At 44.0% G+C, this 24,810-nt stretch overlaps 1 protein-coding gene across 2 annotated transcripts in view; it reads right to left on the reverse strand.

Annotated features, from left to right (window-relative positions):
• Positions 1 to 23,121, reverse strand: part of LOC128299438 (phosphofurin acidic cluster sorting protein 2) — a 41,574-nt gene extending 18,453 nt beyond the window's left edge. For both annotated transcript variants that reach the window (XM_053035408.1, XM_053035407.1), the window contains exons 1-2: positions 23,058 to 23,121; positions 21,067 to 21,356 (exon numbers count right to left, since the gene is read on the reverse strand). In XM_053035408.1, the coding sequence (XP_052891368.1) occupies positions 21,067 to 21,176 (110 nt within the window). In that variant the 5' untranslated portion in view covers positions 21,177 to 21,356; positions 23,058 to 23,121. The remainder of the gene's footprint in view (positions 1 to 21,066; positions 21,357 to 23,057) is intronic.
• Positions 23,122 to 24,810: the final 1,689 nt, after the last annotated feature.

A 24,810-nucleotide genomic window follows, 5' to 3' on the forward strand; every position in this document is an offset into this window, starting at 1 on the left:
GACGGTGTGTGTTCAAGCCATTTCGCCACATGTTTATTCACCATTCAGCGTGGCAATGGGCAGTCTGTGGGGAACGCTTTGCAACGATCGGGATGAACTGGAGAGAGTCGGCGAGATAACCATATCGGCAAGTCAGGAGGCGGTCAGGTCAGAACATCACGGCTGCTGATGACGCTGATGACGATGATGGGGAACGACGTGTGCGGGGTTAACCACTCGTGGAGTGGTTTGTTTGTTGACGCAGAAATACGACGCGCGTGGTTGGCATGCGTATGCAATCGGAGCGCTTACAGAACATCTTTCTACGCAGCAGCAGTAGTAGTAGAACGTTATGGGCCGTGACCGCTTTGAGCGGTTGGATATTAAATTCCCGTGACAAAAACAACAATTCGCACACACCGCCCTCTAGAAGCAGGGCCACGCTCTGGGTGAGTTTCACTTTCAAGTACGGCATCCGATGGAGGGAAATTCTCCACTGCCGCCATCCAAACACGACACACATGTGTGCGCCGTCATCTGTTCGGCGTTCATCAATTAGCGAATCATTTAAATCTATCTAAACACATCCGGTCCGTTTTCGTTGTTTCGTATATTGTTGATGATACATTTGTTCGGCAAACAGTAGACCGGAGCCCCGATCGCTCCCACCCAGACGAATTCGTGGCAACAAGTTGTGTGAAACATAGCGTTTATTAGTGAGCATCGGTGTTATCTTCACCGGCGTTATGTTTGCGGTGCCATACAAGGCAAATTAAGTTGATGGTACGTTGATAATGCTTTGCAAATGATGCACAAATTAACACAGAATAACTGAAATAATAATGGACATGGCATCTGTTTGTTCAGGTGTGAGAAACGGAAGCATCTGTGGACGTACAAATTTGCAAACCCATTCTGAACGAATGACATCAGCTAAGCCGCGGAAATGCGTGTCTATTGCGGGAAGTATTTTTTGGACAGCATCACAACACATCGGACGTGGAGGAAGCTATAAAACTGGGTGCCCTAAAATGAGGTAACACCATTGCAGCCATGTGCGAAATATCGCTCGTCCGTACCAAGTGCCTCCACATGGCGAAAAGATTAAGTTCATTCAGAAAATATACTCTTTCTCCTATTGCATGCATGCTAGAACTGGCATGTGTTATGTCAACGCAATGTACGCTGCACTTATGAAATATTTCGACAAAAGTACACTGAGCCAAATAAGAATAATACTCATCATGTTGTCAAACATTTGCTGAGTTTCCACACCAATTTCAAGTTGATCACGTGTGTAAAGTTGGGGAGAAATCATATTTAACATGATAAATTTGTGAGGAACTAAGCAAAATAAAATTGTGCCACTTTCGCTTTTGATCAACAAATCATCAAATTCCCGCAAAAAATAACATAGAACATAACAGTTTAGAAACTTTAAGGAAATTGTCCGAGCCATTGTTTCGAATTGATTAAAAAAAACGTGGATTCATAGGCAAAACCATAGGTTCCATGGTTTCTGGCCGATATGCTCACAGCATTCTCCACTCTATGGCAAAATCTTTGCGATTTTACGTCAGAAAATCAAGTCAGACTAAAGTTGTGAATCACGGAATGCCCATCGATGACTAATATGTTCAGTTCAGTTCAGTTCAGTTTTATTTACATATGTTAAGAATTACAAATTCAGTTTTAGATTTCAATATTGGTTTGGGCTTTTCTAGTCCTTTACACAATATATTGGTTTTAACTAACTATACTTCATGACATGTCATGTACCAGCTTTACGCTTATCTTTTGAATTTCGAAACCGCAGGGAAAACGCAGAAAAAAAACCCTGGTCACATTGACTAGCTTATAACTAAATCTTATTATAATTTGTTATAAGGAAGGAATGTAACCTAAAGCCCTAATACTAAACTTAATTCTAGGGCGCTTAACTTATTCTATTTACATTTGTACAGGCTATTTACTACTCGGCGTCGGCTAGTCGCGCAATTTGATTTATATTTATCCAATAGAAATTCTGCGTGTATTATAATTCTCATCATGTTAGTTCTTTTGTGTATGGATGAATAGTATGAATTTTGTACATTTGAACGCAAATTTGATTATTTGAATACAAATATTCTCTCCTTCAAACATCAACATTCAATACTTATCGTTTTAAGCTTTTCGTTATTTCCTAAAAAAATCAAATTATCGTATATTTATGTAAAGAACTGTAAACGTAATATCAACAGTAAGTAACCTTTCTGGCTTAAATATTGATCATAGATAAAAATTAGAAAAACATTTCTAACCCAACTATTTACATTCTACGCTCCTCCGTTGCCAAGTTAGTCAATAAGTCGAGCAGCTCGAGGAGATTATGATTTTGCAAAATCTAATCCTTTGAGTTACACAACAAGATTCCACTATCAAACATGTTTGATCCGGACCGTTTGTTACACATCGGAAATACAATCATCGTCAATTACGCCAAACATGATTGAAAAAACTAACCTCACTTTCCACAGTCGCGCACATGACCGGGCAGCAGCTTCTCTACCAGTCAGAAAAAAAAGACCGGTACCATTCCACCAGTTTAAGGGTCCGGCGTACACACTTCACGCATTTCCCCACCATTAACTTTCAAACCCACACATAAAATGTTCACCCATCCCGACACACACTCGGCCAGACCCGGGTCGGCAGTTGTCAGTCGCGACCTCTCTTCAAGGCAAATTTATTCCCAACGCAAACGCATCAACAAACGCGTTGGGCGCTCGAGCGCTCGACAGCCAACAAGGGCAATGTGCGGCACAGCGGGAGAGACCGAATGTGTAAAACCCCGTGCAAAATCTGTCGTAAATCGAGCAGATCCCAAGCACCGGATATCAAGCACGATCACGAATGGGGGCAATTTAGCTCACAACGACGCAGTACAGTGTGCATGCGCCAGTACGGTCCAAGATAACGCTGCTGCTGCTGCTGTGCGGATGAAATTAACTTTCACCCACTGGCGCGGTGTGTCCGCTGGTGCTGCGCCGATGCGACGCCGTTGCATTTCGCGCGAATGGATTTAAAATGTTTTAACTTTTCACTTTTCTGTCAATGGCCATTTAATTTCGCCGATTCATTGCGATGTGCTGCATGTGTCTGTGTGTGTGTTTGCGGGGGGGTTTTAAGAGATTTTCATTGTCACGGCTAGATACCGGCGATGTCTCATCGGTAATGCGATTTTTGCCCGTATCATGATTCACCTCGCCCCAAAACAACGTGGGAAGAGCTCTCAGAAACATTGTTCCGAGCTGATATACCGTTGCTTCGGTTAGCAACCGATCGAAATCGAAACACGCACGTAAGAATTTACATCCATGAGTCAACGCGCACGAGCACAAAAGAAAAACTCACTCACCTTCCTCACAAAAAAAAACTCCGATTTAATCCCACGCGCCTTCATGTACCTGTGTGTCACAGTAATTAAAAACTGAGACAACCGTTTTCGGGGATTCGGGGATGAGCGACCGGTCGGGAAATATTCTCACGCCCAGAAAATTGCGACCTACCGTTACGGAATGGAATGTAGAAGCAATATTTGCTTTTAGCACCACCCTGAGGTTGGACCACCGCGGGTGGCGGGAATTCCTCCCGAACCACGCGTTATGTCCGAGGATGAGTTTTCACCGGCTATTTTCGTCCCACACCGGAGATTCGTCCGAAATTCGACCTGTGCAGCAAACAAGCGAACCTCCTCGTCAAAATCTCAATCTTCCACGATGACTAAGTGGAGTGGAGTCTTCTGAGCAAATGTCCAAGAAAACCCGCAGCCGTTCGGCGAAAACAAGTTCAAGCTGGGTTATTTTTTTGTTTTGCTTCCTTGCCATTTCCCAAGCAATCATTATCATCAAATGCGTTTATTTGGTCGATTAATTTTCCCATTAGTATGCTGCCGTACACACCGGCACCACAAAAAAAAGGATGCTCTCCCGTGTGAGGATCGAAGCGGCAAAATCGAACGCAAATAGTAATGGTGCTATTAGCTATTAGCGTAACACACTCGGCATAAAACACGCCCCTGTTTAACAGCCCATTACAATCATGTCTTACAGCAGACGCTGGCTGCCACCCGGCACGGCGCGATATGACGTCGGTAAAACAACGGCGAATACAACCGTCCGACAACAACCGGGCGTCGTTTACAGCTGTACAACAGTCCTGATGCATCGAGCCTCTGTACAGCATTGGCCGGAGGAGTTCGGTGCATGGTTGTTGTTTTGTTAGTACCGTCTTCACACATGCAGGGGAGATGGAGATCTGATCGATTACCGGCTGGAACCAGTCGGTTGGAAAATCAAAGCTGATAGGGTCGTATGATAAGAAAGACCGTTTTGCTGTGCATGAAGCAGCAAATAAGGAACCGGCGTCGACGAGCGTATACAAGCGTTATCAAAACGCTATTCAGCTGATTTGCGATTCTTTTGCAAGGAAGTTTTTATATCTCTTTAACCACCTTCTAATCAAGTCCCCCCCTCCTGCTTGTCGGCTTGTAGGGTCGTAGCGCAAGTAATAGCACAACCTCGTAGCGAATCATTTTCCCAACCAACCAAAGCGCGTCACGGGTGAAAGAGTCAGGCAGTGGAAAATGCGGCCACTCACCGGTTGACTGACAGCCTGATACTGCTGCTGCTGCACCCAAGCGCCACAGCGTTTACGCCTGGATGGCAGAGCACAGCGGCTGTACCAGAAGGCGCGAAAACTATGTGAAACAATACGACGGTAAAAGGTAAACAATGCCCCGGGGCCCGGGTAGTGTGACGGCTTTTCACAGCCAGGCCGCGTAAAAAGGTGATGCAACACACGTTTGACGAGGAAGGAAGGTTGCGTTGACTGGGCTAACCATTTTGTAGCATCGTAGCAGAGATGCAGGCCGGGAAGTCGAACACTGCCGAGTGGAACAGAAATACCCATCAATAAGTCAATAAGAACGGGGTACACATGAAGGGCGCGCAATAGCAAATTGGCATTGAGCATCGACCCCAAAAACTCGAATCGAGTGTAATTTGTCTCCAGTCTGATGTCCGATCGAACACGTTCTGCGTCAATCGGAATAGAATCGTCGGCCGGCATGTTTGATTAAAAGGTGCGCTTGGTGAAGCAGGAAATAATTTACAGATCAACACAGGGTGACTGTTAAGGCAATTGTTTCAATTTTTCAAGTTTTGCTCACTTTTTATTTTGTATTACATAATTTTATGCAATATCTACAATGTAAAAAATGCATAAAACACGCAAACTGGTGGGTCCAATAATTTTGGGGTATGTGTGTTTTTTTAAAATAATACATGTTTCTTTTGCTTCCAAAACTAAATTAAACTTGTTTGCTGCAACTTTAGCACTATTTTGAAATCAAATTATAAGTAGACAAACTTAGTTTTAGTGTCCCATATTTTACAAATGAAGGCAAGCATTTAAAACGACTGTTCGTACCAAACTAAAATATAATGATCAAAAAGATTCGAGCGTTACATGATATTTTTCACGGAAATTCTATAAGAACTCCTTCGCTGAGATCGTATGGTTTAGCTGCAAATAAACAAAATTCTTCTGAGTATAGTCCGAAAATAGCATAATTTTGAATACCTACAGAATATCATTTTCTTGCCGATATCTACTAGATTCTGAGACAGATTCCATCTCAGATGTTGAATTAACTAGCAATTCAAGGAGTTAACTCCAATAGTGGGTTTAAATTGGGAGTTCTTGGCGGATTTTTTAAAAATTGATAACTTCGTTTCCAGTAATGCTTAATCTTTGCAAGCTTTGAATGGGTTCAGACCTTGCTGAAATTTCCACACCCTCGTACCGTCATTTGCCGTCATGTCCACGACTTCAGAGATGCTTATAGGCCTTGTCCGCGCAATACAGTTCCACTCACGAAGAATCCAGTTGGAAGCGTCCACACCGTTGCATGCGACGGTTTCACAATTTCGGTCACCATTCGGAGCTACAAATTATCGTTGGATAATTCCTTCCTCCAATTCCTTCCTTAAATTTAAGTTGCCTTTCTAAACTTTAATCGATCTTTCTCTTATTGAGGTCCCGCGAGAATGATCCCTTATGTCATCCTGTACATGAAAATGCTATGTCCCTTATGAATCTGTTCCGAATGATACAGCCCGATGATACCTGGATTATTTGACTGATTCCGGCTGAAAGCTTAACCTTTCTAACTTATGGTATGATCTGCCAATAAGCTGCCAAAATTTGAAACATCCCGTTATTGTCATCGGACAAATTAGAAATGGTTCTTGCTTTTCAAACACCCTGTGCTATTCTTGTGTATAATGCAAATAAACAAGCCGGAAGAATAATTACTTTTTTGTTGCTCTTGTGAGAAACCTAACTTACAAATCATTCACCTTCCAAAACAAAAAAGAGCTGCCGCTAAGCATTTCAATAACTCAAAGAGCCAACAAGGATACACCGGCTAACTTCACCGAAAACCCCAAACTCTAATGTACGTCCCAACAAAACCGCACCCATGATGGAAACTGATTTGGGTCGAACCCTTTTTTTGTTGGAGAGAGCGAGAGAGAGAGAGAGAGAGAGAGAGAGAGAGAGAGAGAGAGAGGTAAAAAAGGACCCAAAAGAATCCATCCATTTTGGGGTGCGCGCTTCCACACTTATCGATCACTTCACTCCAGGCACAACTAGCATGCACTAACGACATGCTGGTCGGGGGGGGTAAGGATGATGGTGGAGACCCAACGACCCAAGTTAGTGGTGACTCATTATTTATGCAGTACAGACACAGCATATTCCAAATATAGTGCCACACGTGCAGGCCGTCGTTTGGGAGCATAAAAACGCTCGATGAGAAGCGGCGCAAACGGAATGTGTTCCCCCAATGATGCAAAACGATCAGCAGGTTTTTTTTGGGGGGCTAACGATATTGGAACGTTCGTTAAAGTAAATCAAATTGCGGCACGACCGCGGCAACCGACACTTTTAGCCCCTTGCGGTCTTGAATTGCCAAGTGTGAGCGTTAAGATGATTGCAGAAATTATCGGAAACCGTTTGACCCAGCGAATTGGTTCGTAATCAATTTATGTAACGCTTCATTCAAAAAAGTGTACTTCCGAAATCGTGTGTCGTTTTTAGGTGAATTTTTACAACCTTCTCGGGGTGCCACCGTTTGACCAAAGGTGGGACGTGACTGCCATCAACGGTGAAAGTAATACCTGGACAGGGTCATCGAGTGGCGCTTAGGTCCAAACTTATCCATAAAGGGAGGCGAATTACACACGCATTTCATTTTTTATCGTTAATATCAAACAAGAAACCTGCGCCACGAGTGAACGCTTCATCCCGGACGTTAACAACAACGTTTCGTTGCCACAAACACACCGGGTATTGTTTTGGTGCAGAAATACAAAGCGTACACGCACAATAGCACTGCGGTGTGTTTACCGTGCGTTGTTTACTGTGTGTCGCGTCTTGATAACATGTTTTCTTGGCGACATAACATAACAACTACCGCAGCTACCGAACATTGAAAACGGGACGCTTTTCTCGCCCTTCCTTCGCGGCATTTTACAACGCAAATCAATATCGCTTCTCCGTATCACGGGCGACCATGACGAGTGCAAGGTGCAGACGTAATGACAGAACCACATTCCAGGCACGATTGAAATATTTATACGCTTCGCTTCTGCGCTTGCCGTATTCATAAAGTAGGTTGGTGGCGCAGCATAAAGATGAAGGTGGCGCTCGAGAAAAGGAAGGCCTCGGTCTTACATGCACGGTCGGGGCGGGTCGGGGCGGGGTACACCACTTACATTACCATCGTTCACTTCCTGCAAACATCCCGTGCGACGGTTTCGTGGTGAGTACGTACGAAACTACATATTTATAGCTTTGTTTTGTGGCAAATTTGTTCTGCCGGTGCCCGATGATGTTTGCGACTGGACCGTGCACATGGTGCGCCGACCGACTAGGACGAAAGGCTAGATGACGCTCACAAACAAACAAAAAAACATACCAAACAGGGGAGAAGGAGAAGAACCACACCAGAAGAATACCAGCCATAACGACATGAAAGCAAGCGACCGGCGACGGCACTTGCCCCCATTGGACCATTTTCGAATGGAAGTAATATGCTCGTTCGTTTGTTTGCAACTTTTATTGCAAATTCTTTTCGCATGAAGCAAACCCCGGGCGTCGGGTTTCCCATGGGCCCGCCATCGGGTGTTCTAGGCCACAGTTTAATAACTTTCTATCCACCGTGACATTCTTCCGGCTGACGGTCCCGTATGTCCGATGGCGCACACACAGGACCCTTTGCTCGTACGGCTGCACATTGAAGCCATACACAACCCCAGTCGAATATCATTTCCCTTTTTTTGCGAGTGACGAGAGGTTGAATCACCTCTTCATGTGGCAGGTACTTTTAAAGGAGAGAAGTACTACTAAGAACTTTAAAAATACTGAGTTTTACATCATTCTTCTTTAGTATTCTTCTAATTTAGCTAATTTCACAAGCCAGCGAATGAGCAAATCCTTTTTGGCATAAAGATCTCCTAAGCTGTGTCAATCATAGAATAATATTTTAGACTAAGTTTTCGAAGTCTCATGGTGGTATAGCGGTAGTGACGTCGATCTCCACACGAAAGGCCCTTCACAAATATCCTATCCGGATCCCGAGTGCGTCCTCTTACACGGGACCAACTCTCTTATCTTACGGGCGAAGTCACTCAATCGCATATCTCGATCTATCTGATCAGCCGACAGACTCATCAACGTCAATCTATGTCTATTTGGGACTATCCTGTACCTTTACGGACGGACCGGACCGTTGAGTGTCATTCTAATGGACATGGTCAGGTGAGGTGAGTGAATTTATCGTACAAATCTCATGAAGTTCATGTTTATGAAGCTCCAACTATTATGCTTCCAAACATACGAGGACAAAAACTCTTATGAGCATGTAGACCGAACATCTTAGATACTTATAATCTAGGTCCAGGAATCCCTGAAATAGAGAGTCAACTCCTTTCTGAAATTGTTGGAAGTATTATCAGAATAAAACAACTCACTTTAACTGTGCAGTAGTCGGGGTTTTGCTACAAGGGATTCGTAGTCCAAACATACGAGGACAAAAACTCTTATGAGCATGTAGACCGAACATCTTAGATACTTATAATCTAGGTCCAGGAATCCCTGAAATAGAGAGTCAACTCCTTTCTGAAATTGTTGGAAGTATTATCAGAATAAAACAACTCACTTTAACTGTGCAGTAGTCGGGGTTTTGCTACAAGGGATTCGTAGTCCAAACATACGAGGACAAAAACTCTTATGAGCATGTAGACCGAACATCTTAGATACTTATAATCTAGGTCCAGGAATCCCTGAAATAGCAAGTCAACTCTTTTCTGAAATTGTTGGAAGTATTATCAGAATAAAACAACTCATTTTAACTGTGCAGTCGGTCGGGGTTTTGTTACAAGGGATTCGTAGTCCAAACATACGAGGACAAAAACTCTTATGAGCATGTAGACCGAACATCTTAGATACTTAATAATCTAGGTCCAGGAATCCCTGAAATAGAGAGTCAACTCCTTTCTGAAATTGTTGGAAGTATTATCAGAATAAAACAACTCACTTTAACTGTGCAGTAGTCGGGGTTTTGCTACAAGGGATTCGTAGTCCAAACATACGAGGACAAAAACTCTTATGAGCATGTAGACCGAACATCTTAGATACTTATAATCTAGGTCCAGGAATCCCTGAAATAGAGAGTCAACTCCTTTCTGAAATTGTTGGAAGTATTATCAGAATAAAACAACTCACTTTAACTGTGCAGTAGTCGGGGTTTTGCTACAAGGGATTCGTAGTCCAAACATACGAGGACAAAAACTCTTATGAGCATGTAGACCGAACATCTTAGATACTTATAATCTAGGTCCAGGAATCCCTGAAATAGCAAGTCAACTCTTTTCTGAAATTGTTGGAAGTATTATCAGAATAAAACAACTCATTTTAACTGTGCAGTCGGTCGGGGTTTTGTTACAAGGGATTCGTAGTCCAAACATACGAGGACAAAAACTCTTATGAGCATGTAGACCGAACATCTTAGATACTTAATAATCTAGGTCCAGGAATCCCTGAAATAGAGAGTCAACTCCTTTCTGAAATTGTTGGAAGTATTATCAGAATAAAACAACTCACTTTAACTGTGCAGTAGTCGGGGTTTTGCTACAAGGGATTCGTAGTCCAAACATACGAGGACAAAAACTCTTATGAGCATGTAGACCGAACATCTTAGATACTTATAATCTAGGTCCAGGAATCCCTGAAATAGCAAGTCAACTCTTTTCTGAAATTGTAGGAAGTATTATCAGAATAAAACAACTCATTTTAACTGTGCAGTCGGTCGGGGTTTTGTTACAAGGGATTCGTAGTCCAAACATACGAGGACAAAAACTCTTATGAGCATGTAGACCGAACATCTTAGATACTTAATAATCTAGGTCCAGGAATCCCTGAAATAGAGAGTCAACTCCTTTCTGAAATTGTTGGAAGTATTATCAGAATAAAACAACTCATTTTAACTGTGCAGTCGGTCGGGGTTTTGTTACAAGGGATTCGTAGTTCAGATTGGAATTGGAATCACAATGTTCGGTGTACTACACCAAAAGTCTATAGGAACTACCATCTACAAAGAACAGGAACATGTGGAAAAGGCTTCCTGTAAAATCTTTTCTAAAACAAAAAAAAACACCAACCCGTTGAAATATTGCTAACCTTGCAGCATGGTATAATTCCTGCTACAGTTCCGTTCCACCTGAGGCATGTTCGGTGGTTAGCAATTTCTGACGGCAGCAAACAATTAGAAACTCATTCAGTTGCATCAGACACGCGGCGTGGTCTACATGAAACCAAAAGCTCCGGTGCAGTTTAGAAGGTACTGCCACGGCAAAGGTTAGGGCGTATACCGAGCCCCGAGCCAAGAATACGCCAACATGAAAACCCATCGCAAAAGGCAACACCAACATATTCCCGTTTCGTTAATGAAACCTGTAGCTGTAGTGGCCCAAAAGGTGCAATTCTCGGCGTGTGTGTGTGTATGGGTGGAGGTTTACCTACCGCCAACGGTGGTTTCGGTTTGCAACAGCAGCGAGGGAGAACATCCAAACACCAAAGGCACAATGTATATAGTGCGGGCCGTAAATAATTCAACGCGCGCACAGGCCTGCTCTTGGCGCACTACTGGCTCCAATCCTCCAATGCACGACCATCACCGGCCGCATAGATAAAGAAGCAAATTGCTGGTCTAAGTAAAATTAGAACATACGCCAGGCACCTGTCGCCACCATCGGAGCACTACTCCACTACTTCGCTCGGCGTCTTAAAAGCGGAAGCGGAGATCTCGGTGGGCGAACGGGCTCACACACAATGAAGCCAGCTGCACGCACGGACACGGCGCCGTAGCACCAAGGCATCCACAAGGCAACGTATGACGTGAGCAAAACTTGGCAATCCCGGAAATAGACCACTCCGAAAAGCTTGCCTGATTCTAGCCGAGGAATGCTTTGTTATATATCAACCCGATATCAACCGGTGAGGATATACACCCCAGCGCAGCTACAATTCGATCCAACAATTGCACAAACCTTTTTGCCATACGTTGTCCTTCAAGCTTCACGCATCCACTGCGACTGAGGCGGAATAGAATGCTAAAGTTCTAATGGCCATGTTTCACACAAGAGTCACCGGCGCTTTACCGCACCCGATGAGAGGTTCTTCCCGCTACGGTTAAAGTATGGCCTCACCAGAGTGGGGCATCGACGTAACAGGGCATATTTGTTTACATGTTTACAATTCCTCAGCTGCAGCGCATCGAAGCGATCGGTGCTCGGCTGGGGGAAAAAAAGCACCTTTACCAACGCGCCCCAACTGCCAAGGTCTACACACACGACCAGCTTCGTCACCGTAACCCGTTTGCGAATGCTTCGAACTACGGCTGCCCGTCTAAACGCAAACGAGACGCTCCATACATTCCATCCGTCGATTACTACAAAACAATCGAACGCAAACAGCAAACAACAAGTAGGATCTCCGGTGCCGGGCTTACACAGCAGCCCGCGGTGCGGTGTGTTTGTGTTATGAAATTTGAGGGTTTTTGCGGGACATGCACGGTGGTATCGGTTCAAGCTAAAACAAACAACAATTCATTACCTTCAAGCCGAAGATCGTCTTACCGAGCGTCCAATGTAAGCAAAAACCTCCCGCACTTAGAACGCTAAGCGGTGTGTGCCGGGGAGCCGTGGCAAGATGTAGCCAAACCGCGGTGACGCACCGAACCGTAACCGAGCGGGAAGCGACGGCTCAGGGATTTGAAGACCATTCGGGCAAAGCGTGTAAAAGCATGGCGCATTGTTAAACAAAGCGCACGTATCACGGTCGGGCCATCGATCAGGTCCTTCCGCCGACCGGCATCTCCGGAACAAAGAATTCAACCGCCGTCGGAGTCATTCCGTTCAAAGTCCAAAGACAAAATGAATCCATCAGAACGGGGAAATGTTGCCTTATTATACCTTAATGAGGAAAAGCAACCCAACGGCGAGCCCGCCGTCTCCCCGTTGTCTATGTTCCGTGGTGGATGCGAAAAAAAAAATACAAAACCACTTCCACCGCATCGCGCCTTACTTGACTTGAGAGAGGGTGATGAACAGGGTTTGGAATTCGCTTCCCATCTCTCCAATCACTACCTTGGCTTACCCATTCGCGATGGGACTAACGCTGCAAAACCCCTTATTTGGCGACTAAACAGTGCCCTTGGCTTGACGAGATGGCCTCGGCGAGAAGCTGCTGGAAGAGGCGGCCGTAAGAACCTTTATTTCCATTACGTACGAGGCTAGCTAGTGATCGAAATTGGAAATTCTCGGATCACTGCATCCGATCGAAAACCACCGAAGCGCGGAACGGTTTGCAATGCGCTCAGTTGATGATACACAACCACCGGTGCGATATCTCGTAGTACCCGCTGGCAAACACTTGACAGATAAAGTGAAATATAATAGGTCACTTTTCAATGTTCCTTCTTTAAGTATTCCAAGTAAGTTCCAAGAAGAAAACAACCTACGAAAGAAAACAAAAACACTAAAACCAACCCAACAAGTAGATTGTTTATCATCAGCAAAGCCCTTATCTAAAGCTAACCTAAATGATAAGATTAGAGATCTTTCTTTTGCTATTCTTTCTCTCGAGACACTCAGTAGTAGCAAGGTCGCCCAACAACAGCAAGGGAGATGGAATTAATCTTTGTTTGCTTAACTGTGGGAAAAAACCACTCCACGACATCGGGGTCCGATGGGCAAGGCGACCGTAAACGTGGTACAAAAAAGGTGTGGTATCATCAGCAATATAGATCTCATGATTGACTGCATGCTGTTGCATAATGAGTTGCATCCACTCGACCATTACCAGCATGATCTTCCGACACCACGTCGGATGCTGAGACGGAAGCATCCGTGCGGGTGCGACCTTACGTCCATGCAAAACCGGTTCCGTACAAGCACACACACGCAGGCGTCGATGAATTTGGGGCTTACGGCAGTGAGAAGGTCGAGCATTGAACGAGATCATTGTTCCAAATTTTGGTGAGTCACTGTGAGGGACGAATCACGAAAATTTTGTAGCAGCGGAAGAATGATTTACAACGAGTGACAGAGATCCACAGACTCGGACAGATGCATATAGAAATAGAGTACTATGAAGACAACAACAAGACAAGATCAAGGAAGACCCCGCAGGGTGCAGTCGCGTGCTTGGCCGTGCTTCATCACATATTTGTTTGCTTCTTTCAATCAGTGGGAGAGCTTGAGATCTTGTGATTGACACGGAAGGCCAAGGTGACCAATTATTGACCCGCTAGCGCTTATTCTTGTTCAGCGGAGAGTTCTGAGTTCTGACCAACGCGAAAAGTTGATCACCTGCTAGACAAAACAAAGCGTTTGGGGGTGCAATGAATTTTTACTTCACTCCAACGACGCGAACGGATTTTGTCCCTGGCCAAAATTTCACCAAGCTTCTTGATTCTACTTTTCCACACAACAGGGTAGAAAATCGATTTCACCTCACCAAACCCTACCACACCGTGTCCCACTTCCTCTCTCTTTCTCTCTTGTCTAACCCCGAACGAATTCCTTTTTCCAACTATTCTGTCGCACTTTTTTGCATCAAAATCAAACTACTGGACTTGTTTGGTGGTCTTCCCACCAACCGACCCTTCCTGCGGCTCTACCCTGCGAAACCTGGATTTAGGTGCGACACAAGCTGCACGTCACCACGAGTCGCGTGCCCTCCGGTTAAAAGCGGCCTGCAGTCGTTCAGTGGCGTACGACCGGTTAAGGTCGCGAAGAAGCATAATAAAAACAGACCTGTCAACAGTACTGGGAGAGGCCCGGTTCCGCTATTCCACTATCGCAGGCACCCGAGATTGCACCCACAACGGCAAGAGGAACGAAAGAGAGAGAGAGAGAGAGAGAGAGAGAGAGAGAGAGAGAGAGAAAAAAAGCAAACGCGACGAATGTCGCCCCAGAACGAATGTCGGTAGGAAACCGGGTGCTTCCGGTTTCGCTTCCTTGCGGATATCCCATTCTATCACTGGGCACCAACACCAACCATTCGCTCAACATTGGGCAAACACCGGGCCCGGTTACAAGAGCTGCCCGGCACATTAGCGCAGTGCCAAGAAAAACGACTTTAATATTCTGTTTTCCCCATTCCTTTCGGTTGAAGCTTTGGCCCGATATTGGACCACCGCAACCTCGTGTAAAGGCACATTGGTGTTTATTCTCTGCTTGGACGAAACATTTTGTGCACGAATATATTGGCACGGGTTGTGTAACGGTTGCGTCGTCGCGTTTTTTAGTTCCCCAAGTCCCCGCGAAACGACACAACAATTGCAGCGAATGTTGAAATGTCGCCCTGGCCGGTGGGTGACAAAACAAGAGCACCCACAAACCGTCCGATTCCGTTCTGGCAAAATTTGGCACTGACTCACATGGGTAGCAGAGATTATGAAATCCCAACCGCCGGAAAGGATAGTTGAATAGGATTTGCTGCTAACCGTGATGCTTCGTGATGGAAACAATCCAAACATGACCATGCGGTGGTCATGGTCGCAGCCGGCATATCATCACCTTGCTTTATTAGCGCCAAATAATGTCAACCTGCGCCTATGTGTGTTTGTGAGTGTCTCTTCCGCGCGAGATTCATCTCACAGGCCACACGTTGCACATCGTGTCCGGTGGCCGGAGCTAAATGCCAAAATCCACAACGCTAACCCAATAAAACGGTGCCGTGCCAAATGCACGACCGCCAGTTGTTCGCAGATCGTTACGAACGGTGCGGAACTAGTGACCTTTTCAAGACTCGCCAGGCATCGTTCGGATCGCACCTTGTTTAGACTATTTACGTATTATTATTAGAAGGTTTTTCGATGCATTCGTGTAACTTATCATAAATTATTGATTCCGATTTATATGTTCCAAATTCTTCTGCTTCCAATGATCAAAGAAAATCGTCTTGGTATATGTTTTTTGTTTATAAGTTTATATAGTAAATTCTGACAGCTTGACAGCTTGAGTATACCAAAAGATTTTCGACAAACTTGATATTTGTAATTAATCCTAAAATACTACTATATTTAATATATTGTGCAACTCCTATTGGCCATTACATCAGATGGACTTCCGCCGGAAATATCTTAAGCTTCTCTTGAACTACAGGTAAGGTTTACGAGTAAGTAGACACTCCAATTAATTTTTTTTTAGCTTAAAACAACCATTTATTGCAACTGGCTGAATTTACTACCCCTTTAAAGAGTTTTAAGCTGCGCTCAAAACAAATTAATGTTCGTAACAAGCCATTTTACGATGGCACAACTGTAAAAGTAAGACTCTCACTAAGGAGACACTTCGTGGAATGTTTTCCGTTGAAGATTAGCGTAAATAGTTAGCGAATATCTGTTATTGCAGTGTGAGCTTTAAAGAGCTGCCCTTACGCTGCATTTCAGCACAGAGTTCCTCAGCAGAACAAGCTAATGAAGTGCAGAAAGCAAAATAATTGGAACACCACCAGGCACTTGCAGGGAAAACTATCCGATATTATTACTTTTATACATTGCACATTCCCGTGCCGCTTTCTCTCTCGTCGACGGACCAGGCCGTAAAGTCCAATTATGCTTCCAGTATTGATCATAACAAACTGGAACCGGGCATCCGAATGGAGGGTAAGGGTCATGCTGCTCGACCATTCACCTTCCATGCTGCACGCTGTGCTGTCGTGCTGTCCAACGGTGACGCATTGCATGAACGTTCATGTTGTTGTTACATTTACATCGATCTAACATTGACCGAACGGGACCGAAAAGAACTTCACTGCAGTCTCAAAAAGCCCGTCCCTTTTGGTGGGTTAATTCAAATGAGTTGAAGTTCGCAAAAGTTACGCCATAAAACCAGCGTCAATTTGTTACCCAAAGTAAACAACCACGTGGCGTTCAGAATTTTTGCTATAATTAACGTTTAATTACGCAAACACTATAAACTAAACTATCTTCGTAAACATGCATCTTCCATTATCAGTGTGTCACCCCTCCGACGGGAGTTGGAAATGAACTTTATTGAACCCTTTTGGCTGTTTAATCTCAGCGTAACGCATTAATCAAACACATTTGCTGGCTTCTTCGGTTCTTTCGGTTCGGAACCCGGGATCGGGCTACGGATGACAAACAGAACGCCAAGTCAAAGGTCTTGGATTTGCTTTGACTTATTCCAATAAAGGTTTCATGCGCTGCTGGCACAAGAATTCGTTGTACGGTAGCATATGAGCATCAACACCGCGACACACATCAACCAACGACGAACGATTCATCATCCTTAATTTTAAACACTTTTTTCTTCGTCCAAATTTAACTTGACATTCTTCAGACGCTAAGAACCAACCCCGCGATATGCGCTGGGTAGCTCTTTTTTTTTCTTAAGGTACGATTTATGTTGCAGGCTAGTCGATTAGCCGAAAAAAAACCCTACAGAAGCGTGAGAAGCAGAAGGGAAAAGAACCGCACGAAACTGTATCGAAAGCAAACAAAGAAATAATCTTCACCTTCAGCGCATCCCACACGGAAGCCAAACGGACCGGAGCGACCGTGGTGTAACACCGGGACCCCGATGGTTCTCGTACTCGGCGAGATTAATGCTCGATATTTCCCGAAACCGAAACCGCCGGGGCGATACTCATCTCGGTGCGGATTGTTGTAGTTGGTCGAACGAACTTTTACCGTCTACACCCCAGTGACGTGTCATAGACATGGTTTATTGCTCCCAAGCGTTGGCGGTCGAAAACCGTGGGTGCAACACGAACTTGAACTTTTCCTTCCCCGAGCATAATCTTCTCGGTATTTATATTTTACGTTTCTTGATGATTTTTTCTGTCTGTCGGCCCGTCCTCTAGAGGTCCAACGGATTCAACCGCCAGTTCACTACCGTACCGGCGAGAGACCAGAGTAGGACTTGAAAACCAAACAAAACCCAAATCAAAACTACAAGAAAGAACTAGCAGCAGCAGCAGCAGCAGCAGCAGCTCGTACAACTATAAACACACCATCAAACTCAACTACGCAACGGAACGCAACGGTAGAATGATGCAATTAAAATTATAATAAATTACCACGGTACGCATCTCCTGCACGCGAGCGTGGTACGGAGCATGGCTCGGGAATTTGGGGCTTGTTTATACAGTATTTTTATCACATCTTTCCGCAAAGCCATATAATCTCCTCATCGTGCTGGGTGTATTCTATTGCCAAGCTTTTGATGAAAAGATGAAAGCAGAGTGAGAGATACACACAAGTCGTTGGTAAGAAATGGGAAAAAATGTATAGACGTTTTTCCTGCCCGGTAATATCGGCATCCAGCAACATATTTCCAACAAAACACGCATACAAGCACACGAATTAGGATTAAAAATTAAATAACACTTTCCATGGGCAAGCAACACACTAATTTGCTGACAAACGTCATGAAACGGCCATAAAACATCGCAACAAGAAAGGGCGGACAGCGTTCGGGTGCAAATGGCATGAAACGCAATCTCGCTGGTCCACGACCATTGGCAGATTTTTATAAATAGTGTATCGTCTCTGCAATAAAATGTTTTTTTGGGATCCGTGCGCCGTTCGATGTTTGGTTTAACCGTTGCGAACACATGATGGATCGTGCGGGGGTCTTGTTTTCTTATGATTCCTTGGAAATTATGTCTTAAGTACCTTTCTTTAGGGAGTAATAATCCTTGAGGGAGAGCTTTATTGTCCGATAGAACAAGACATGCCACAAGAATAAGCGCATACAGTTTTATGAAACAATGTCTTGGTAAGGTTTTTTTTTCAGAAAGGAAAAAAATGCAGACAAACGCAACATTGACCAAGGCGATAGGTTCGTCTAGGACATATGGCCACTAGCTGCCGATACTATTGTTAGTAGAGGTAGTTGAGCAACAAATGCTCTAACCTGAGGAGAAATTAGGAAAGACCCAGGAACCTGAATTCCCCAGTCGTACCTCACAGAAAAGAAGCAGACAGTTTTGTCTGATATGTTCGATTCGAGATGTTCAAAAATATTGGGTGATATTTATATATTCTGCTCCAAGAAATTCTTCATTTTGAAGGATCCTTTTTCTTTAAATTGCTATATTGTGGAATGGTTTAATTTTTCCGCTCAATTGTTTGACCGTTTTGACTATAATCTTAAACCTAATAGATCTTTTGAGAAGACCCATTAGATATATTGAATCGATTCATCAAATATTAACAATCTCTGAACCGCAGCTGCGGTCAAGGATTACGACTCAATATTTTATGTAAATCAAATCATACAGGTCTGTCTATCTGTTCAGAACGGTCTAGTTGAAAGATAATTACTATATAAAAAAAAAACAACCTATCTTGCTTAGGTTCTGATAGGGAAGCATATATAATTTAAGTTCCATACGACTTTGTTTGTTTGAAATGACAGTTAGTCTTAGTTCGTTACAATATATGCCATAGTGATCGATACTTTTATACATTTCCTTTGCTTCAATTGTACATATTAGCATTCAAATGATTAGGTTTATTACAAAAATAAAACGCTATAATTTAAAAATAGAAGATATTAACTATTAAATTATAACATTAGCTCACCTTTCCCACATAATTTGCAACCCAGCACAAACTCACAAGACAGAAAATGGCGATAATGTTTCACGAAAGAATACTAAACTCAATTTATGACACCTGTTCTGTTGCCACAGCAGTTGCAACATTGATCAAGGCAAGACCTAAATATTTTCCCCGGCATTCGTCGGTTACCAGTCCTTGTTGATTGAGGTCAACAGCATCGGAACCGGGAACAGGCACACTAGCAGTCACCGGGTAATCCGCCGGTCGGAAAGTCAGGCAACCTTTCCGAAAGGGCTGTCATTCTCCATTTTCCAGGAAACTCATTTTCCTCCTAATGAAAAAGAAAAATCACCGAAAATACCACCCGGTTTCTGTTTTCGTGGAAATCCCCATTCCTCACGATAAACTATGAACCGCCAGTGTAAGCGGGGAAGCGAGTAGAGGCCCATCATCAGAAAGAAAATGGAGATTGAGAGTGGAAAACCATTCACACGTCTCGTGCTTCTTTCCCGTCCACTGCCCGCGAGAACCCAGCAGAGATGGTGTGTAATAATCATCGTCACGATGAGTGACGAATGGGACACACACGCTGGGAGAAGCGTGTGTTTTCGGTGTCCTTTTTTTTGCTTGAAGTACACTAGACACATCCATCCCGACCCGTTCTATTCTTTGCTCAGAACATTATTTAGTACGCTTGGCTTGACTTTCGTTGCTTGTTGCGGCACAGAATATCAAAAGTGAAAATCGCTGTATCTGGGTCAACGACATATTCTTGGCGGGTTCAACGATTCAACGCCCCATCTGATGATTATGGGGGCAGCAGTGGCACGACAGGCGTACTCATAATGAACCAGCACAGAACAGAACGGATCGGAAGGGCATAGTGGTTATAGCCATTATTATTATTCGTGCCGGGGCCATCTATGTTCTGCGTGATGTGGAAGTGATCGCACCGTGCGCGTGATGAAATAACTATTTTATTCTTATTAATCAAGCTCACGGGGAAGGACAAGAAAATACTAAAACTCCCGTCCATTCATTTCCACTTTTTTTTAGCGGGATTTTCCACCGGCAAACTAGAAGTATCCTAGTGGAAAGTCAATTCTACATCATGCACAATTATTCTTACAAAGGGAGAGATGCCGAGAGAGATAGAAAGAGAGCAAATCGTACAATGCATACCACACATGACTTCACAGGCAAGGACTTCCAGATGAAATCAAGCATCTTTGGGCTACTCTTTTAATCCTCTTACTGATCAAACAACTTCATGGTGCCGCTGGTAATGCTGCTACTACGCAATATAATTACAGCGCATTATTACTAGCCTCCCGGACCAAGCAAGCCATGGGGAGAAGGAGTTCAGGTTGGGATGGAAACTGATTTCCTTCTCTTTTTTTTTTGCACTCCATCTTCAAACCGGGAAAATGTTCCCCCCTTGAGAGCAATCTGAGCTCTGGAGCATAGAAAGAGCGAGAGAGAGCGCGCGCGAATAAGAGCATAAAGTGACCGGACCAGGATGCAACCCGGTTTTTTGAGAGAATGATTAGTAATATTATAATAAAACGGAGTAGATAGAAAGCTGCTGGCCAGATTACTGCTGCTGGGGATGGAGGGTGGCGCAATTGCATACACACCCAAACAATTGCAGTTTTCAGTCGCTGCAGTTCGGTTTTACTTCAGGGATGGAAAAGAGAGCTGGAGCGAGAGATACAGAGATAGAGAGAGCTCCCGTTGGTTCTAATGAGACGAAAACGCTTTCATGTGTCTTGTTCCGCCAGTGCATTTGCAACCCGAAGACGCCATTTGGTATCATTGGGAGTCTGCCTTGCCCGGATGCATTTTGCATCCCACCCCATTACTACGGCACTTTCCCTTACCTTGGAATGCAGTTCGATGGTGTCCGGTCCACCTCCCAGGCAGCGAACAATTTCATCGGCACGGGTTTGGTCATGGCCATCCGTTCGAATTTCGTTACTTTGTCGGCCATCGCGTGCGAGTGTTTGCTGTGCGATGATACGTCACGTTTTCCGATTCACCCTTTAATGCTTCTTAACACACACGCACATAGAAACTCACACACTCACGTACATACACTTAGAACACTAGCCCCCCCTCAATAGAGGGGCGTTTTGAATGACGGGGAAATTTTTCACCTTCGGGACGTTTTCTGATGATTAGACAATTAGGGGGATGATTAGACGACCATAAAAAAAGATAAACAAACCTAAACTAAAGCACTAAACCTAAAGGAAATTCTTGCCGGACTGCACCACCGCACTTAGATGCCGGACGGTGATTGTTGGTGGTGGTTTGGGCGCTCCGGTTGCCTTGGCTTTCTCTCCCGAACGTAACGCGCACACATCCGGGAAAAAGGCTTCTCGTTCGTTCGCACAATCTCGGTCGGACACAAACGGGAACACACACACCGCAAACTCAGGATATGGACTCCTGTATCACTGTTCCCTCGGCGGCATGGAAGCTGAGGTTTCGTGAGAATGGAGGGGTCAGACCAGACACAATCACCGTCAACAACAAAGAAGAACTCCTCACATCCTTCGATTAGAAATTTTTAACATCTTTATCAATCATCGTCAAGTCGTCTTTCCTTTCTCTTTCCCGCGCACACTGTCACTTTCAAGCAAAAAAAAAAGCCTCTTTTGCCGACACGGTTACTTCCGGTTGTGCTTTCACTTTCCGGTTGCCGTTTTTTTTTTGTTTATGTTTTCTTCCGTTTTATCTTTATGCAAAAAACCCTTTCCTTGAGCACACGTATTACGGCACACCCACATACACACTGGGGGTTGCTGTGGGTGGAATTTAAGAGGTGCAGCGGCACGAGCGCCACTTCTCGCGCAACAACAACAACACAACAAAGAAACTCGCACACATACACATACAGACGCGCGCGCATAAACTATGCTCGCGGGAAGCATACGGACACATTAACACACACACACACAAACACGCCCAATTGATGATCAATGAATGGGGGATGGATGAGAGAAGAAGCTACATCTCTCTACCGTCACGTCACAGTAGGCCGTACACTGAAGGGAATTGTTTTCAATTTCACCCGTCAATGGCCATCACACACAAGCGCAACAGCAGAGAGAAGTGTGAGGATTTCCGGAAAAAGGAAGCTGAAGAGATTAAACAACCAGCCACAATACTGTTTTGGGGCCTAATTGTGTGCGTTCTCTGTCACTTTTTATCTTTCCACCACACTTATCACACTGACTAAAATCCTCCCCTTATACATTCGGCGCACTTTCACGGGGGGTTTTTCATGTGGTGCAACTTTTCACAACGAGATGTGCAACAGGGCCACCCAGCTACCTTCATCGTCACTCTCGGTCAGCATACTAAACAACGATTGCACCTCTTTGTTGAGCCTCACCTATCTGTTCTTGCCGGTGGGAATTGGTGGTAACGAACAAAAAATAATACAACACAGGTCAGAATCAGCGAGATAAACACACATACACACGCGTCTTTTAATCGAGAAGACTCACACCTGGCCCTGTTCCGAAGGTAGCAACACGGCCAAAAATTACTGCCAAATACCCCAGAGATACCGAGATCACTCGAGCCAGAATGTTTTTTCTAACAGCAATCACTTTTCCAACCAAACAACCAACATTCACACACGCACCCCTCCCGGCTGACAAAGATCTGGCCGGATGTCCAACGCCCAAAAATGACTCCCGTGTCTCGTGAGTTTGCCTTCGGGGCGCTCCCGGTGGTTTTTCGCGGAATCTGTGTGCGCGGTCTTGGAATGCTTCTTCACGCACGTCGCACGAATGTTTGCAACTACCCGCACTAGACAGGATCACCTACTGTTAGTTTCGTTTTGCACAGTTTCACTTACATAGCACAATTTTACAGGAAAAGCGGCATACACGACACATACGCACACCGCCAGTCGATTTGCACTTCTTCACGGGAGGAAGAAAACGGGAACACAATCGACACAATAGGCGCAGCGTTCGAGGCGAACAAAAAGGCAACCAATCGCACAGTGGGTTCGTGTTGCATGTATTTCGCCTTCAATTTTGTACTTTTACGTTTGCACTTGGTTATGAATGAAAGTTCTGCATATTTGAGCTATGAGGCACATACAATAAATTCTTTATTTTTAAAATTCTATAAAATGTTAGAAAAAATACACATTTGAAAGGAGTACGCATTGTATTGTGTCGTGAAAAAACTGTAAAATAAAAATTAAATGTCTTGCATTCGCCCATAGTTGCACCACGCGAGAGTGAGAACACTACTGGATCAAAAGCGAGAAGCATAAATAATTTCGCCCCGTAGCGATTTCATAGCAAGTCTGTCAAAGTTGACATTTTACCCACCTTTGTAGTGTGATCTTGCCATTTGCTCGCGCAAGATGTACAGGATTTGGCAATAGATAGGATATGGCGTGCCCAACATATGGAATCGCGCAAGCGAATAAGATAAAGCCTACCATTAATAGTGAAACGCAAAACACTTTATGGTATTGCGTGATCTAGATACAGAGTTTGGCGATAGATAGGATGTGGCGTGCAAAACATATGGAATCGCACAAGCGAATAAAATAAAACGTACCATTGATAGTGAAATGCAAAACACGTTATGGTATCGCGTGATCTAGATATGGAATCGCGTGGACAATTTAGTGAATATCAAATCGGCCGGTCGGTTTTGGAGCTGGGTACATATTACCCTGCTGAAGAGTTGAAATTTAAAAATAAACATTTCAAATTAATGTTGCATCCGCTTGCAGTTTGCGAGTCACAACAATTAAGCTAGTACGAAATGATGCCTGTCGTGCCCTAGCACCTGAAAACACACAATAATGCAATAGACTTGCAAAATTTTGCAATAGACTAGAAATTTTGCATCGTTTTAATCTCTTTGCTCAAATACGTACCTTTACAGGTATGTTAACCGACACCTCAAAGAAACGCACGATTTGCGTTAAACAGAAACCTGAACGCAGGATAAAAGTTGTTGTCCTGCACACTTGGAATAACTTTAGACGCTTTGCTTACCCGTGAATTTTACCTAACGACAGCATATATCCGTGCTTTGAAATCCTGTCTATACATACAATGTATGAAAGATCCAATTCAAATTATTGAATGCTTTAGTTGTATATGATATTCAATGTTGTTGGTTGACGGTGGAAATCAATTATTTTATGTTCTATTGTCATTAAACAATAATTTACATTCCTTTTTTGCGCCTCCAAAATTCGATATTTCATGCAACATTAATTTGAAATGTTTATTTTGAAATTTCAACTCTTCAGCGGGGTAATATGTACCCAGCTACAAAACCGACCCGCCGATTTGATATTCACTAAATTGTGCACGCGATTCCATATCTAGGTCACGCGATACCATAACGTGTTTTGCGTTTCACTATCAATGGTACGCTGTATCTTATTCGCTAGCGCGGTTCCATATGTTTTGCACGCCACATCCTATCTATCGCCAAACCCTGTAATAAATCGAAAGAAAACACCATAATTGCGGTATTTGATAAGAGGGAAGTAGTACAATAAGTTATTCTGATCGTTGTCACGCAATTGAATTAACTAATTTAAAGTAAGTTTTATAAAGTTTTATAAAAAT

The sequence above is a fragment of the Anopheles moucheti genome, chromosome 2 (assembly GCF_943734755.1).
Source record: "Anopheles moucheti chromosome 2, idAnoMoucSN_F20_07, whole genome shotgun sequence".
NCBI classification, from domain to species: domain Eukaryota; kingdom Metazoa; phylum Arthropoda; class Insecta; order Diptera; family Culicidae; genus Anopheles; species Anopheles moucheti.